Here is a 17,765-nt window from a genome sequence, read left to right as displayed (position 1 = left end):
ACCCCCACCTCCAGAGCCTGCACCTTCATGCCTGGAGATTGAACGGGGCAACTTGAATTCTTTTTCTCTCCCGCCTGACGTGGTGGGCGTTATATTATCGGCCAGGCGAGACTCCACCAAGTCTGTCTTTTCATACAGGTGGTCTAAATTTGTTAAGTGGTGCGGAGAGAAATCTATTGATCCCTTAAAAGCTCATCTATCTGATGTTCTTTGTTTTTCTCTTCATTTGCCCCAGCAGGGTTTTGCTGTGGCTTCTGTAAAAGAGTATTTGTCGGCTTTGTCGGCATTTTTGTGTTTACCTGATCAGCCTTCTTGATTTCAGTCTCCTATAGTCTTAAGATTTATTAAGGGGCTGACAAACATGTTTCCTCCCTCTCCCTTTATTATGCCCCATTGGGACTTGAATTTGGTGTTAACTTTTTTAATGGGTTCGTCATTCGAACCGATGCATAGTTGTCCTTTAAGACATTTAACTTTTAAAACGGTCTTCCTGGTAGCTATCACCTCGGCCAGGAGGGTGAGTGAACTCCAGGATTTGAGTTCAAAGCCGCCTTTTCTGACCATATATGCTAAGAGGATGGTACTTAGGACCAGGGCTGATTTTCTGCCTAAGGTGGTGACTCCCTTCCACCTAGGTCAGTCCATTACCCTTCCTACTTTCTATCCTCCCCCTTACCCTTCCAAGAAGGAGGAGAGACTTCATTGTTTAGATCCAAAGAGGGCGATTAGCTTCTATTTGGACAGAACAAAGGACTTCCGTCAGGATGACCAGCTCTTTGTTGGATATGCTGGTTGTATGAAGGGCAAGGCGGTGCACGAGCGCACTTTATCACGATGGATCTTCTTGTGCATCAAGATATGCTACTCCCTGGCTGGTAAGGAGCCTCCCTGGCTGGTAAGGAGCCTCCTGTAGGCATTTGAGCTCATTCCACCAGGTCTAAATCGTCTACTTCGGCATTGTCTAAAGGTGTTCGTGTTTTGGACATCTGTAAGGCCGCAACTTGGGCCTTCCTCCACACTTTCGCGAAGCATTGCTGCTTAGATTCCGAAGTGAGGAGGGATGGCCATTTTGCACGTTCTGTTTTGCAGGACTTTTTGGTATAGAAGGGTGGACACCCACCTCCGGGAGAGGTACTGCTGTGGGATTCTGCTCATAAGGTGAGGAATCCACAGTCAGATGTATCCATCAGAAGAACAAGTTACTTACCTTTGGTAACGCTTTTTCTGGTGGATACGGTTTCTGCCTGTGGATTCCTCACAGACCCACCCACCTCCCCGTTGTCCATCCTTTTATACCATAAAAGCTGAGGTTTTATTTTTTTGACGTATTATGTGTACTCAAGACTTTGTTACCAGTGTTTATTTACTATTGTCTTGTTTGAAGTGCAAGCTTTCTTATTTCTTTATACACTGAGTGAATTTGTGTGAATTCTGTATACTATGTATGCGTTGTCACTGTTGGTCCACCCGTTTTGCCTCTGTGGCACGGAAAAAATGGGTGGAACTGTCGTCATCACGCCGACGTGGTCTTCTTATGGCTCCTGTGACGTCATGCGGAGTCGCGTGCGGAGCCATGACGATGTGACGACCTCGTCGGTGCAGAGAGCTACGAAAAATTTCCGGAATGCTGGCGCAGGGGGATATTCATAAGATGAGAAATCCACAGGCAGATACTGTATCCACCAGAAAAAGCGTTACCGAAGGTAACTAACTTGTTCTTCAGCTGGATCCGCGGATCCCAATGAAAATTAAAAAGAAAAAAATAATTTTTTGGGGCTCTGAGTGGGTCCTAGTGGGACCCCCCAAGAGGCCTAAGGGGTCAGGGTGTTTCTACCCTGCCCCCTTTTCTTCTTTTTTAAAAAAACTTTTTGGGGGGAATTTTTCGAGGCCCATGATTGCTGCCAACACATCCTGGTTGAAGTGTTGGTAGCCAATCAAATTTCAGTAGCATTTCAGTAGGATTTTGGGCTACCAGATATCTATAATTTTAACACTTGAATATCTCTGAAACTACTGAACGGATTTACACCAAATCACAAAAAGCACGCTTTTTGGACCAGCATTTAGCTTTCTGCCAAATTTGGTGTAAATCTGCTTAGCGGTTTGGACTGTAGTCGTGTTCCAATAACATAGGGGAAACGTGTTTTGGGACCCCCCTTTTTTTCTTGTCCCCCACTTACGAGGGTTATTTGCATTTATCATTTAAATGGAAAGTTGAGAGTGTGTGGAATATTAAAGAGAGTACCAGGGAAATAAATGAAGTATTGCTTATGTATGGAAATAGTACATAACAATGTCTCACTTAAAATGTTGTTTTTATGTGGAACAGTTATTCAGCACTGAGGAAAAGAAAGCCTTGACGCAGTTCAAGGTGACTGTGCATGGGCTTCCGGGGCCTGAACCTTTTAGAGTGTTCGTTGTGAGTGGGGGAACCACAGCAAAGGAGCTTCTTCATCAAGTAAGTCCAACATTTTTCCTTAATAACCAGAATAACTGATTTGTAAATGTATTGATGATTTTTTCCTCTGTTATTTATGTTCTGAAGGCATTGTCATACGGCGCATAAATTAGAGCTTAATTGCCAGCAATTTGATAAGTGTATTGCATACAAAATGATTTAATGCACGATTTGGAAAACAGTAATTTCCGATGGATACTTCTTCAGCAGTGCTCCCACTTGCCAGTAGGTGGCACCATGTGGCTTTGCAGTGACTCCGTACCGCCCCAGAGGTGACATAGTGCAGTTGCATATAAGCACCACCTCTGCTTGTTGATGACATCAGTTCCTTTCTTTCTGCACCCTTCGTGAGTCCGGAGTTTGGGTCCAAATGTCCTCATTATTCCCATGAATCCCCAAACTTTTTTGTGTGCAAGGGTACGCTGCCCCAATTTAAGAATCAAGGGGTTCCCCAGAAAGAAATGATATTGGAGCGGGACAGGGAAATAAATCAATACATACCAAAAAGAGAACCCACCTCCAGATAACGCTCTGTAAGTAGAGTCTGCAGTGTATACAGGCCACAGAAAACATACCAAATCAATTTCTCATACATAATTTTTTTCTTTTAAATATCTTTTTTCTCTCTCTCTGTGTTTTTCTTTTTATAACATATATACCATACAGGTTCTAAATAAAAATACCCGAAGCATGTCTTATATTCGTACAATTTTCAAGCAGTTTTCCACCTCCACCCTTCAAAATAAACATACATGATCACTCGCATATCTCACACACCATCCATACCGCAACCTAACTGTCAATCATACATACAATAAAAAACCTATAATGTACCGAGCTGTAGCATGGAACTTCCTTGTAATTTATCCACAGATGGTCAACAATGCTTATTGATCAATCTAGTTCACAAAATATTGAACAAAATCCCTCTATTTTCAATCACACTCTATACAATTAATTTTTAACATGTCCTAAACATGAGTTCCAAAAAAGAAAAAGTGCAGCCTGGTCATAGAAGACTGCATAACCTGGACTAGTCACAAAGTATAATGATACTGCCCACCGCAAATGATCAGCTGCCCCTTGATCATAAACAAAAATACATATACTGAATGGATGAGAGGCAATATAGTTGAAAGACAATTTTCACAACTGAGCACAGAAAGAAAGGTCATCCGCATAGAGTCTTTTTCGTTGTTTTATTTTCAGGTTTGCTTGGTATGTGATCAATTGGACCAGGCTACGCATTTTGCCTAAACATGGGCTTCTTCAGGGCAAAGAGAGATAAGAGTTGGGTTATGTCCTCAGTACGCAAAGCCAAAAGAGTGGCTGTATAAGAGCCTGGGAGAGGAAGCTATGCGGTTCGTTGGTTTTATTCAGTTCAAGGGAAGAACCACACTCAGTAGTGAGGTATACTTCAAACGGTATTCACCGTGTGTGCGATACGGAGTTGTCTGGATAACGTCCTGGCGTCTTCAGGTCGAAGTCAATGTGGCTCTTATACAGCCATTCTTTTGGGTTTGCGTACCGAGGACATAACCTAACTCTTCTCTCTCTTTGCCCTGAAGAAGCCCATGTTTGGGCGAAACACGTAAACGATTCGTCTTCGGACGCCCCCTCTTCTCCGGAGGTTCGGCAGCTGTTTGTTTCATCTTCTCCGGAGACGGGTCACTGTGTCGTGGCTTTTTCCCCGGCGTCTTCTAAGGACGGCCCTTCGCCGCCGCAGTCTTTGCCAGAGGTGCCTCAGGTCCCCCATTCCTCGGTCCCCATCCCCCCTTTCCGGACTTGGCCTTTCCTTCCTCCGGTTGGACTGGGAGACGGCCGCCTTAGCCTGCAGCTGTCACCCACAGAGGAGCTGCTTTCCCTGCCGGGGGGCCCTACAGTGGCGAGTGCTGCCTTTGCTCTGGCTGTTTCCACCGCTGCGTGTATCTTGCGCATGGGCGATCCAGCTGCCCATTTCCCCACGGAACATCTTCTGGAAGTCCTCCATCAGGGTTCTAGTGGTCGGGAGATGCTTCTTCCCTTCGAGGCTTTGCTCCACACTTCTCTTTTGGGGGCTGCCCGCCACGGGGAACCCGGTGCCCCAGCCACTTCTGCACCGCCACCGTCCTGCGCCGCATGATCCTGTCTGTCTTTTCCTTCAACCCTCTACCAGGGGCCCTCTGTTACAGACTGCCTTTCCCTCCCTGCCATCGGTGTTGTCCCCCCGTCGCGGGAGGCACGCTGGTTAGATTCCTGGGGGCGCAATATCTTCGCCTCCACCAGTGCGGCTTTGCAGGCCCTTAACACTCTTTGTGTATTAGCTAGGGCCACTTCTTGCTTGTGGGATTCGGCGGAGTCCCTTATGTCTGCCGCATCACAGGTGGGTGCCTGTGTTGATCTGAGACACCATGTGTTGGACGGCCAGGAGCTGGCGGCCTTTATTCTTCGCTCGGCTCTGGACATTTCGGAGGTGCTTGGTCGTGCCATGGCTTCTTCGGTGGCCCTTCGTCGACATGCCTGGCTCCGGGATAGTGTGTTCCTGGAGAACGTTAGGGAACGGCTGGTGGACCTTCCCTTTGATGGCACTCTTTTGTTCCATGTCCCTGCGGATTCTGCCATTCAGAGGTTTCTTGCTGGGCTTCGTCCTCCTCCTCCTCCTCAGTGACCTGTGAGTCAGTCTGTGTTTTGGGAGGTGTTCTTCCGTTGTTTTCCTGGGGCCTTGTCGCGAATAGCCTCGGTTGTGTGTGTTCTGTGTAGTTGATGTGCCTTCAGGTTCTATTGTTAGGCCTTTGGTGCTGTTGACTGCTGGTCGGCCCTTTTTTGACTTGTGATTTTGGCTGTTGGTAAGCCGTGTAGGCCCTGAGATTAGGCCTTCTGTGTGTTCTTTATTGGCTGCTTGGTAAGCAGTCTATGGTTTTCTCTGCAGGTTTTTCTGTTTGTCCTCTGCTGTGGAAATTTTTTCCTACGAGGGTTCCCATGTTCTGGGACTATGTGGGGTACTGGTAGCTATTACATAGCTCTATCATGTGCTGTGGAAGTGTGGTCGTCCTTCGAGCTTTTGCTCTCCGTGGCGTCACGGTATGTCGCAGGTGCGATCTTCTTGCTGATGGTTTTGGAGTGGCTGGCGTTGCGCTCCGGTCCATCCTTCTCCTGAATCGCTGTGTTGCTTGCCTGGTCCGGCCTGATGTCTGCGGCAGTGCATTGTAGCGGTTTGCACTTCTGTCCGCCTTGGTCCTCTGTCTGGTGTTCTGGGGGGACGCTGGTTTCCCTGGTTTTTGTGTCCTGGTGGACGGCTTGGTCTGTCCCCATCTCTCTCTTTCTTTCTGCCTGGTTCCATTTCATTCGTGGATCAGTGTGTGCTGGCCCCTCCCTTGGGGCGTGTCCTGGCCCTTCTTGGCCCTTCCTGGCCTCTGCCTTCTGCCGGCGCCTAGCTTGTCCTGGGTGCACCGGTCCGTGATGTTGTCTGCTGCTGGCTGTGTATGCCAGTGCAGGCGTGTTTGTTCTACTACACCCTTATGGCCTTTGCTGTATTCTCTTGTGCCTTTCTTCTTCGGTCTGCACTTTTGGTGGTGCAGCCGTCCCTGCCTTGTCAGCTGCTTGCGGCTGGGGTGTGTACAGCTCTTTCTGTCGCTGTGTATGTGTTTCTTCAAGTTGGCCCTGCCTCCAGTTCTACCTCTTCTCCCTGAGGGTTGAGGTGGTCCTTGTGTTGCGGCTTTTCGGGCACTGTCTGCCCCTGCGGGGTGTTGGGCAGTTCTCCCTTGGTTGGTCTCAGGATTTCCTGGCCTTCCCTGCTGGAGCCCTGTGTCTCTCCTGGTGGGGAGGCTCTCTCGCAGGCATGGCTAGGGTATGGCTAGGGTATCTATTCTACGTTAAGGAATCTGCGGCTAGTAGTCTCTATCAGATGTACAATTTACTTACCTTCGGTAACGATGTATCTGGTAGAGACAATCATAGCCACAGATTCCTTCACGACCCGCCCTTCCTCCCCGTTCTGCGAGAATCCTCTTCTTGGGTTTCTGCAGTTGCCTCCCTCTGGCTGGCTTGTCTTCAATGGCTGTCCTCTTCCTTTTCTTCCAGTCAGGCATCCCTCTAGCTGGTTTCTCTCCAGCGTGGGGGCTTTCTTTTACTCTTTCCCTCTGTTGCTGGAGTTTCTGAACCCCCACCGGTCTTCCTCGTTAGGGGTTCTTTTACCTGTCCTTTGACTTCCTCCTCCTTTTGGAGGTTATGGCCCCCCGCCCCGGGGCACTGTAGTCTGCGGATGGATTACCTGTCCTTTACCCTCCTCCTCCTTTCGCGTGGTACCGCCCCCCCCGGCGCGCAGAGATGCTAGGCAAGAAAGTTTTCCGGGTCCAGTCTCACGCCTGGGGATGATTCTACTTTAAGGAATCTGTGGCTAGAATCATCTCTACCAGATAAATCGTTACCGAAGTTAAGTAACTTGTACTTTCAGCCACATGTTCCGCTTTGAGGTCCCTTAATACAGCTTGTGTTCTGGGTTTTTTCTCTCACATGTTGTGCGATTCGGTCTCGTGCCTTCTCCCCTCCATCCCTGATGACACATGGGACACTCTTACTCAGCTGCTCCAGGATTGCCATCAGGTAGCTAAATTGCTGATTCGCTGTGGCATGGATACCACAGATTCTGTTGTGCGAGCTATGGCTCTTTTGGTAGCTCTGCGCAGGGTTTATCGGTTCTGTCTCCTATCAACACATTGTGTATGTATCCTGAATGCTTGTTCAGCTGTATGCACTGCCACTCCATCTGTTATTTCAGTTCTTATACTGATCGTTTGGTTGTGGACCTCTGCTTGTGGTGTTGATCTTCCCACACCTATTACTCTGTCTTTCTCCCTGGCTTCAGCCAGATCCCATTATTCTCTGCTATTCTTTCTTTTAAGATGGAGACTGGTTATCTGGATAGGCCTACCCTGTGTTGGCCTTTGTTCACCTTGCTCTTTTTTACAGTCCCTGATAGTCTTTTTTCTCTGTTCAAGAGAGGTTATTTTTCGCCTGCTGATGTCTCTTTCAGTCATCTCTCAGACGCCTGATTATCACCATTCAGTCTGTAGTGTTGTTTATATCCCTTTGCTTTCATTTTTTCCAGGATGGGTGATATCTTCTACTCCCTATATTCCTTTATACGGTACCATGTGGCTTTGCGAGGCCGCCGCTGCCACATCTCGGTCAATGTCCACTGTTTTGAACATTTGTATGTACCCTTCTTGGGTAGGTGTTCATGTCATGCTGACTTTCTAGGAGGGAATTCGTTTTTGCTTCCGTTTTCCTTGTGTCCGGTGGACCCTTCACTTTTTTGTTGCTTTGCAGTTGCTTACCAGTCCTCATCTATGGTTCCAACGTTGCATGGTCTGAGAAGGCCCGCTTCCTTTTCTACGTGTTTTCTATGACCACGGATGGTCTCTGGCCATCCTTGTTATTGTTTGCCATAGTTTCGCATAGCATTGGTTGGTGCTCGCTACGACGCTTACTTCTATGGCAAAGAGTTTTGGCTCAGTGGTATTAGCTATTGTCCTTTGGCTTTTCCCCCGTTCACTAATGGTCCGGTTCCTGTTGGGGGTACTCTGTAGTGTTCTGATTATATGAAGTGTTCTTTCCCAACCATATTTATTCTTCTGGCCGTTGGTGTCTTCCCATGTTTTTCCCACAGTGGCAGATTTCAGTCCCTCCTCCTCTTCCTCCCTCCTCCTCCTTCTCCTCCTTCTTCCTCTTCTTCTTCCTCTTCTTCTTCCTCTTCTTCTTCTTCCTCTTCTTCCTCTTCCTCCTCCTCCTCCTCCTCCTCCTCCTCTTCTCCTCCTCCTCCTCCTCCTCTTCTCCTCTTCTCCTCTTCCTCCTCCCTCTTCTTCCTCTTCTTCCTCTTCTTCCTCCTCCTCCTATTCCTCCTCCTCCTCTTCTTCTTCCTCTTCTTCCTCCTCTTCTTCTTCCTCTTCTTCCTCCTCTTCTTCTTCCTCTTCTTCTTCCTCTTCTCCTCCTCTTCTTCCTCCTCTTCTCCCCCTCCTCTTCTCCTCCTCCTCCTCCCTTTTCTTCCTCTTCTTCCTCTTCTCCTCCTCTTCCTCCTCTTCTTCTTCTTCCTCTTCTTCTTCCTCTTCTTCCTCCCTCCTCCTCCTCCCTCTTCATCCTCTTCTTCCTCTTCTTCCTCCTCCTCCTCCTCTTCTTCCTCCTCCTCCTCCTCTTCTTCCTCCTCCTCTTCTTCCTCCTCCTCCTCTTCTTCCTCTTCCTCCTCCTCCTATGCCTTATCTGGTAGAGACGGGATCTAGCTGCAGAATCCTTACCGACCCGCCCTCCTCCCCACTCTGCAAACTGGTTTGTCCTTTCTTTTCTCACATCCCTTCTGAGCACCCTCGTGCCTTTCAGTAAAATAAAAAAAGGAAACAGGCATTTTACAAAAATATTATTTTTGGGTACACTGTTTCCTAGCAGTTTCTCTGCGTTTTAGTGCAGAAAGGGGTCACAGAAGAAACTGACATCAGCGCATCTGGTGAGGGCTTATATGGACTCTGTTGACGTCACTTCCTACAGACAGCGTAGTTACTGAGTCGCTCAGTGCCCCTTACAGACACGCAAAGCTACTACTGTGTAACATTTTTTGTATCCAGTCTGGTGCCTAGGGATAGTTCAAAGAATCTGCGGCCAGATCCTGTCTCTACAAGATTAGGTGTTATCGAAGGCAAGTAACATCCTTTAGGACCAGTTGGTGCTCAGTACCTAGGCTACCCTCCTACCAAAGATGGTGACTCCATTCCATGTTGGCCCCTTGATCATGTTGACGATGAAGGAAATATAATATAAAGCCTAATTTGTTCATTCAATAAACCTTCTTTATGGTCACCTTTGCCAATACAATTGTGATGTTGGTATTATTTCACTACATATACTATGTAAGCATATGATAAAACCCTAGGGTTTACAAGTCTATATGCCTGTATGCTAACCTGGAGGATAGGTTGAGGGCATCCCACACCATTTTGTCAAGGCTAAATGTAGGTCCCAATATGAGTGTTCCTTCTGGTAGGATATGAGAGTGGTGTCGTTGAGCACCTTTCCATTTTCCAAGCTCCCTCTATCAGGTATGACCCCAAAGACCTTTGGCACACATCACAGTTAATGTCATCATTTGTATGTGTGGATTTTGGAGGTAAGTACCATTTGCCCTGTTTTTGGTTAGTATTTCGGCATTATGTACAATGTTGCCTCAGCTCTGCTGGTTCCATTGGTGTAATTGATGCGCAGTGGCCTACACAGTCAGGAATGTGCTGGTCAGATTCTGGACTTCCACATGGAATGAAAGTAATCATTTTCTGCAGCAATCCTGAATGGCATCGTCAGCTTGTACCTTTGGCCTTTAGGATTCATATCTCTGAGAAGACATCAAATTAACAGTGCAAGCTCACCTCTCCATTTCCAGTGGGTTCTAGATGGAAGGTAGATCACATTCTGCTACTTCAATGATAGCAACAAATCCCTTCTCAATCATTTGTGAGGTTTTGTCCAGAATTTTGATCAGGGAAGATTTTTAAGTTACCTTTTCTATTTTGTCCAGTGGTCTCACATTGTTGTCTCCCAGTGGCCCTCCCACCCGGCCTGCCCTGCCCCCCCCCACCCCTCCCCCTGCACCTGTTCCCTTGGCTGTGCCTGCACCCTCCCACTGTCCCCTACATCTTCAGTTAGTGCGCTGTTGTTGCTCACCTCCGGAACGGGTTCTGTGGGGCAGGGGATGGTGGTGTTCGAGTTAGGTCCACAGGTTGTTGGGGCAGTGCTCTGCGTTGTTGTAGCTGCTGGGTGGGAGTTATGATGGTGGGGCCAGTGAGACTCGCTGGTTGTCGGCCCTGGCTGCACAGAAGGGCCAGGTTGGTCCTCCACGTCCGAATGAGTGGGAGATTCAGCATCAGAGAGTTTTTGAATCTGGGGTGGAGACTCAATTGGCTGGGAGTTTAGAGTCTCGGTAGCTGTTGTTTGAGATGCGCCTTTTAGAGAAAGGTTACATTGTTAGGATGTTAAGTGCTTTTCCTATCCTTTGTTACACAGTGAGTAAAGGGCTGAAGGAGACAAAAGGTTTGGGGTTAGACATAATGACCAGTATCCATAGTATCAACCTGTATGACATGAAATTGAGGAACATCCATTACTTGTTTGTAAACTGACATGAACATAATGAAAACTGTACAGCTTCATGTTGCCAATATGGATGGACATGATATTACCTACCAGCTTGATGCTCAGCCACTGTAGATTTGGCATGTGTAATTGTCAGTTCACACCCCTATGTGTTTACTATACAGGCATAGTCCCATTTGTGTTGTACGTTTTGCTGTGCTCATCATATGTGCTGTTTTCTTTGAATCAGTTACCAGGCATGTATTGTGTCTGTATTACCTTCATGCTTTCCATCCTTTGTGTACAAATATCATTGTGTGTATGTTGTAGTATATCTCAACATTTCATTACTGAAGGACTAAAAGTATGTTATCCCTGCCTCACATGTTTCTTTTCATCCTGACCTCAACAGAGGACTAGTTCACAAGCTAAGAAATCGATTTAAACATGTGTGCCCCAATCTTGGATTTCTGTTTTAGGCAGCAAAGCTTAGTATAATATATTAGCTTGTAATGTTATTGCACTTCACCTTGTTCTTGCAGTAGGTTTACACTTTAGAGTTTTCTCTAAAGAGAAGGTTGCATTTTGTGTCCTACATTTATTTTGCTGCTGAACCACAATCTGTTTCCTTATCTCTGTATTTTTATGATATCTCTTTCCTTTTAAAAATCTTTGTTTTTAATGCAAAATCAACAGATCAAATGGTTGTTACCAGTCACATTCTTGGTTCACAGTTGTTTCCTTTCAAATGATTCGCTAACAACAGATTGCTTGCCTAGTTTGCTTAGTACTCTGTACGGTTAGTAGCATGTGTCGCATAGATCTCAATTCTGAATCATTGCATCAATCTTGTTTACTTATTCAGTTGCATCTCAATACTTTGTTTAACTTCCTTTCAGTACTGACTATCTGACTTCTGCTTAAGTACATCCACTATTGTACTTCACTCCCAGGACAACTACATAAATTCATGCATTGCCAAGCAGATTTTCCAAGAATTATCTGCTCAAGCCTTTAAATAGCTGTCCTATTCCCCCTCTCTCTGACAATGCACCTCACTTTACCACTCCTCCTAGACAAGATTACAAACTAGACTTTCGAATATTAGTCATTCCAGTTACATCTGGACTATTGTTTATTTATCTTTTCTGAGAACATCTAGACACATGTTGCTCTCCCACATATTCTACTGCTGAACACCCAAAGCAGCTTTATTGTTCTGCTTTGGGGCCAGCAGCCTTCGAACATCTTTAACTTCCAAAACTCTTTAAGTGTTGCTGTTAGGTGTAATATATAATGCATAATGTCTCGGCTTGGAAAGCCACAGACTAGTCAGACTGTATGGCATACAAAAATGGCTTTTATGTGATGCTGACCATACTGTCAAGTAAACAAATTACACCGGGGCAGGAACAAATAGGTCTAACTAGAACCCACTCATTACCAACTGTGAAAGGTCCTCTGATTAGTGCAGGGTAAATTTTCAAAGAATTAAAAATATGCAATGTGACTTAGTCTTTCGGGATACATCTTGTTTCTTCTGCTGGATATGTTTACATGCAGATTCCTCACCTCTTGATTCCTTGCTTCCTGAATTTCCTCAAAGTACCAGACTGGATCTAGAAGAGTTGGAATGGCTCTCCTAATTCCGGATTTCACCCCAGACATGACATCTGAGCCATGCAAATGGAATCCTGATGTCAGTTCCTGTTTTTCAGCACTCTTCAATTCAGACCTGAATTAGCTGCCCTTGAAACATTTTTACAAATATTCGACCTTTTTACAGTGTACAAGGATGTCTCCTCCCAAAGTCAAGTTTCAAACTCTGACTCTCCTGTCACAGACAGCTGTCTATTTCAGACCCTAAATCACACACAATTATGGGAGAAGAGGTAAAACTCCTACACCAACCTCCCCAACAAACATCCAGCCATACAAAAGAGGAGTAGGAGCACAAAGGAACAGATAATTAATGTAGTATGTGTCATGTGCTTCATTTTTTTAAAAAAAACTGGCTTCACCCACAAATTGTGGCTTGCTTCATCATCGGGCTTTGCTATCAACACCCCTGCGCAGACCAACGCCTGGTGTGGAGCAAAACGGAGGAGAAGACAATACAAACACAAATTTTCAAGGATCAGAAAAGAATAATGGTGTATAAATTAGAGTTTAAACTGGCTCAGGAATATCCGCTGTCAATTTTATTCCTGGACTTCCTGGTCAGGATTAAAAATGTATATAGGATGGTCGTGTCGGAGAGAGTTATTAACCCCCCACCCCTCCTATCTGCATGTCTGTCAACATGTTTCGGTCCTAAAAGGGACTTTGCGGCTTTCATCAGAACCTAAGATCCCTTTGATTCCCCTACTCTCCTACCTTCCTTTGTAGGTAGTTTGAGATTTGACCCAATCTGGTCTGGGGGCTTCAAAACACACTGCGGAAATACAGAGTTTCACTGTAGTAGTTGCTGGAAAAGGTGTGGCAGTGAGAGCGGCTCCCTGTAGTCATACATTTATCAAGGTGAGACCAACGCCTATACAATTTTCTCAGCATGCCGTATGTACCTTTTTACAGTGTACAAGGATGTCTCCTCCCAAAGTCAAGTTTCAAACCCTGTCTCTCCTGCCACAGACAGTGGTCTATTTAAGACCCCACAGGACTGCTTGTGGTGCTTGGAGCCTAAGCGCGATTCAGTCATGTTATCAGTGTGGCTCATGTACTTCAGTGCCATTAAGGAGCATAAGGCAAGACTCTTCGTGATGCGGATATGCGACGGCCACTAGGGTAAGTACTGATCCCACTCCATGTCTGGCTCCAGGTCTTGCTCTAGATCCTTGCCTTTGACCAGCAAGTTGTGGAATTAGGCGTCTTCAGGAGGTTGTGCAAAAACGAAGTCCAGAAAGCACAATGAAAGGGATTCCACAGCATCCAGGCATCCTTTCCAGTATAGCGGTATGCTCCAGATCAATGACATCACTCCTCGACTCCAGCGCTGGTGTCTTCGTCAAAACCAGAGTGAGTGGATAGCACTCTAGTGCAGCTTTCACCTCTGCCCTGGCTCCAGCCTCAGGCCTTGTATCACCAGTTGCATTCCTGGAGTTCCCAGCACCTAGCACAGGTTATGGCTTTTACGCAGCCATGTTAGTGTTATTCCGCCATTGTTCGGTTCACCCTGATTTGCCTTAGTGCCTCGCGGAATCCTTGGGACCTCTGATTGGACTTCTGCCAGCGTGGCCTCCCTTGGCACCAGTCGACGCCTCTCTCTGGCATCTCAGCTCTGTCATTCTCACCACCTAAGGCAATGCCAGTGGTGTCTCCACTGGCGTCAGCACCATCTTCGATGCTAGCACTAACATTAGTGCCACTTCCAAAAACCAAGGCTATCTTCATGTGCTCTGGGAGGTAGGTCCAGAGACGTGTAGAGGAATCAAGGTACATGGAGGGGCATCAGTACATGCCTTTACCTAGAGTTGAGTATTTCAACAGGCTTGATGACATTTTTTGCTCAGACCATATACAAAGGGCAGATATCAATGGTCATGATGACGATGACAGTAGTGAGGTGGGAAATGTGGTTGCTCCTAATGGTAAAACAGCTGTGGAGTATTTAGCCCTTCAGAATGCTTGTGGGCTCGATACCTCACCAAATTGTTCTTGGTTTGCTTTTCGGGACCTCACTTGAAGTAGATGGGCTCTTTCACAACGGTCCTAAAAAGGCAGCAGAATTTTTGTGTTGACTCTTCCAGTGGAAATAAGGCTAATCTCTTTATGGAGATTTTCCAGCCAGCCTCCCTCAGCTTCTGGGCCATTATCATAGTTTAGGAAGTGACTGATGGAGCCTAAGCTTGTTGCATGGAACAGACCATTCTCTGCCACTGCAATGAACTGTCAGGTTTCCTGTTGCCATCATCCACTGCCAATAGTTCTCTATTTTCTGTCTGCTCACCTCTCCCCTTAGAGTCTTGTAGTGTAGGCTTTATCCTGCTCCAAGCAGTATTCTGGCACCTTCCTCACCACACTTGCTGCCCTTGAGTCAAAGCAGATGGAGTCATGGGGGAAAAGTTTTTCTTCTTCGAGAATCTTGCCCTCTGATCCAACAATGTGATCTGTTTTTGGCAGGGTATTTTTATGTGCATTAGAAGATGGTGCAGATGGTCAAGCCCGATCTTCTGGACCATATTCAGAATCATTTTACTGTAGTTGTTTGACATGAGCAGAGTGAGGTAAAGGAATCCTGGTTGATGAGCTCATTGGTTGCTGTCCACTGTTGTGGCTTCATTCTGTAGGCTTTTCTGAAGAAGTTTGCTACTACCTTCACCTTCAGCTGAAGGTGGAATTGCCACAGCTGGTGTCAGACCACTTGGATGTCAAGGTTTCTCTACTGTATAACTTGAGGTTTTCTATCAACCTGTCCAAATCTCACCTAGAGCTGTCATAAGGCCTCCTTTTCATTCAGGCGGTGTTGGAGAAGATGTCTCTTTAGGCCTTCCCGCATCCTCAGTGGATTCAGGATATTATCCTGCTATTTCGAGTGGAGCTTTTCATCCTCCCTTGACAATCCTTCACCTGTTAGGACTCCTAACTTTCTGCATCTGGTTGATCATGCACGTGTGCACTCCAGTGGTGCCTCCTCCATTCCTACTGTGTTCAGCATTGGGGTGGCCTGTAGGACAGCACCCATATTTCCCTGTAGGCTGCAAACAACCTTCAGTGATGATCAGTGATGGGGAATCTCACTGATGGGAGACCCTTCTGCTCTCGACCAGCAGTGTCCACATTTTTGATGGATGCTTCCACTCTAGGGTGGGTTTCACGTCTGGAGGATTTGAAGATCAGAGACTCTAGTCTCCAGCGGAGCAGTGGTCTCATATCAATTTACTGGAGTTTCAGGAGATTCTGAGAAAATTGCACCAGATGATTCTGATTGTGCTAGAATGGCGGAAGAGGGTATGATTTTCAGCGGATCTGCTGGGTTTGTCTCTGTATTCCCCTCTCGCACTTACACTCAGAGTAGACCTTATCTCACGTTCGAAGGGGCAAGTCTTTCATCCCAATGTCCAGAGCCTCCACCTTCATACTTGGAAATTGAGTGGGGCAAACAGAGTTTATTTGATTTACTTGTAGAGGTGGCGGATGTAATTTTTTCAACACACCACACCTCCATAAAATCTGTCATTAACGTTTAGTCCCATTGTGGGTCTTGGTGCATTGGGGAGGACGTTGACCCCCTTAAGGCTCACTGTTGTGAGTCTTAGCTATTAAGACACTGTTTCTGATTCCTGTCACCTCCGCTCAACATGTTAGTAAGTTCCAGGCTTTGTTTGTGCGTTCCCCAGGCAATTTTATGTTTTGGGGTCAGCTAATTTGCAGGGTAAAGGCTTCGTTTCTCACAAGGGTTATTACTCCGTTCCACATGTGTTAATCAATCACCATGTCTTCCTTCTATCCAGACCCACATTCCACCACAAAGGAGGAGAAGCTTTACCATTTGGGCTCCCTGCAGGCTGTCAGCTTTTACTTGGATAGCACCTGGAAATTTCGGGCAGATGAACAGCAGTTTTTTGGTTATGTTGGTGCCAAGAAGGATGAGGTTGCCTAATATGATCTGTTATGCACTTGCCAAGAAGAAACACCATGAAAGTATCTGGGTCGATTCCAGCAGGGTGAAAGCTGCCTCTCCTCTGCTTTTCCCATGGCAATCCCTGTGTTGGGCGTTTGTTGGGCTGCTACGTGGACTTCATTTTACACCTTCACAAGACAGCACACCCTCGACTCAGAAGTCTGTTGGGTTTGCCAAATCTGTGCTGGTGTGATGATCTCCTCAGACCAACCACTTGAGGGGCTGGGGCTTGCGTATTGCTTGAAGAAGTGAGGAATCTGCAGGTAGAAGCATACATCCAAAGAACAAATTACTTACATACAGTTATGATCTTTCTAGTGGATACTTTATGTATGTGCAGATTTGTCTCCATCCTGTCTACCTCCCCATTCTGAGGAGTGATCTTAGGTACAATAATAAGCCTCCAATTTAGATTTTGGTACACTGCACAACATTTTGTCAATGTTGTTAGCCTTTTCTCCACCTCTCAGGATGTGGATAAAACCGACAAGGAACTAATGTCAGGGTGCCAGGGTAGCCTCTTTATGGCTACAGTGATATCACATATGGGGTGACGTCTTGCGTCAATATGAAACCAAGCACCCCATACTGGCACAGGAGAAGTGTTTCAGCTTGTCTGGATCCAGTCTGGCTCCTGTAGGAGATGCAAGAGATGAGGTTCAAGAGATAATGAATATGCATTTAAGTAAAGTATGCACCTCAACAATTGTTACTGAAGGTGGGAAGCTTGTGCTTCAAGGTAAGTGACTTCCTTTATTATGTAATAATGTAATTGCTCCATATTTTGTCCAGTAATCATCAACAAATGTGCCTGCTTTGCAGTCATCTTTGCATGAATGAATTTGAAGTTTCACAGGACTGAATAATTGTAAATTGCATAATATGCTGTGATATAGTTACCTTTACTTTGCCTCCAAGGTTCTAGCTACCTTCAGAAGGGTTGACTCTAATGCCATAGATCATTATTTGATGGAAGAGAAATGTTTCATATCTAAAGACAAGAATGAATGCAGGAAGCCACCATTCCAGAGAGTGATCAATCCAGAGGAAGAAATGTTACAAATTCTGAACAGCTGGTTCCCAGAAGAAGGATACTTGGGGAGAATTCTTCTAAAAATGCGAGAAGAGGTAAGTTTGTTCATTAATGATTTACAATTTAAAACTCTATTAAAGTAATGACTGAATAATGTACATTTGGAATTGGCTTTGTGTAGTGCATGCAGCATTGTAGCTAAAACGCTCTTGCTGTTCTTGGTAAACCAACATACTGGACTTGTTCAAGCTCATGTTGCTGAAGTCCTTAGACTTCTTCAGAGACCTCTGAAACAGTAATTTGAATATATAAACTTCTAGCTCATTGCCATAACTCAAGTCATAACTGCACATGGGCAGTGCCTGATGGATTACAGTTCGGGGTACTGAAGGGTATTTAAAGAGGCTAATTGAAAGAAGCAGAGTCTGATAATATGTGAACTGGCTTTCTCTACAACTATATAAAATCTTTAGTTAAGCTTAACATTTTAAAGATATCCTAAGCAGTGTGAGAAAATGCACCTTTTTACTTGTTCACTCCCATTTATTTCTTCTCAATGTTAT

The 17,765-nt window shown here is 45.8% G+C and overlaps 1 protein-coding gene across 7 annotated transcripts in view; it reads left to right on the top strand.

Moving 5' to 3' along the window:
* PLCE1 (phospholipase C epsilon 1) overlaps positions 1–17,765 on the top strand; it is a 932,976-nt gene that overhangs the window by 829,181 nt on the left and 86,030 nt on the right. For all 7 annotated transcript variants that reach the window (XM_085605968.1, XM_085605952.1, XM_085605960.1 and 4 more), the window contains 2 exons: positions 2,330–2,458; positions 17,088–17,297. In XM_085605968.1, coding sequence (XP_085462094.1) covers positions 2,330–2,458; positions 17,088–17,297 — 339 coding nt within the window. The remainder of the gene's footprint in view (positions 1–2,329; positions 2,459–17,087; positions 17,298–17,765) is intronic.

This window comes from Triturus cristatus, chromosome 1_2 (genome assembly GCF_964204655.1).
Source record: "Triturus cristatus chromosome 1_2, aTriCri1.1, whole genome shotgun sequence".
NCBI classification, from domain to species: Eukaryota; Metazoa; Chordata; class Amphibia; order Caudata; family Salamandridae; genus Triturus; species Triturus cristatus.
Note: the sequence above shows the minus strand (reverse complement) of the source record. Positions and strands in the feature narration are given on the sequence as shown.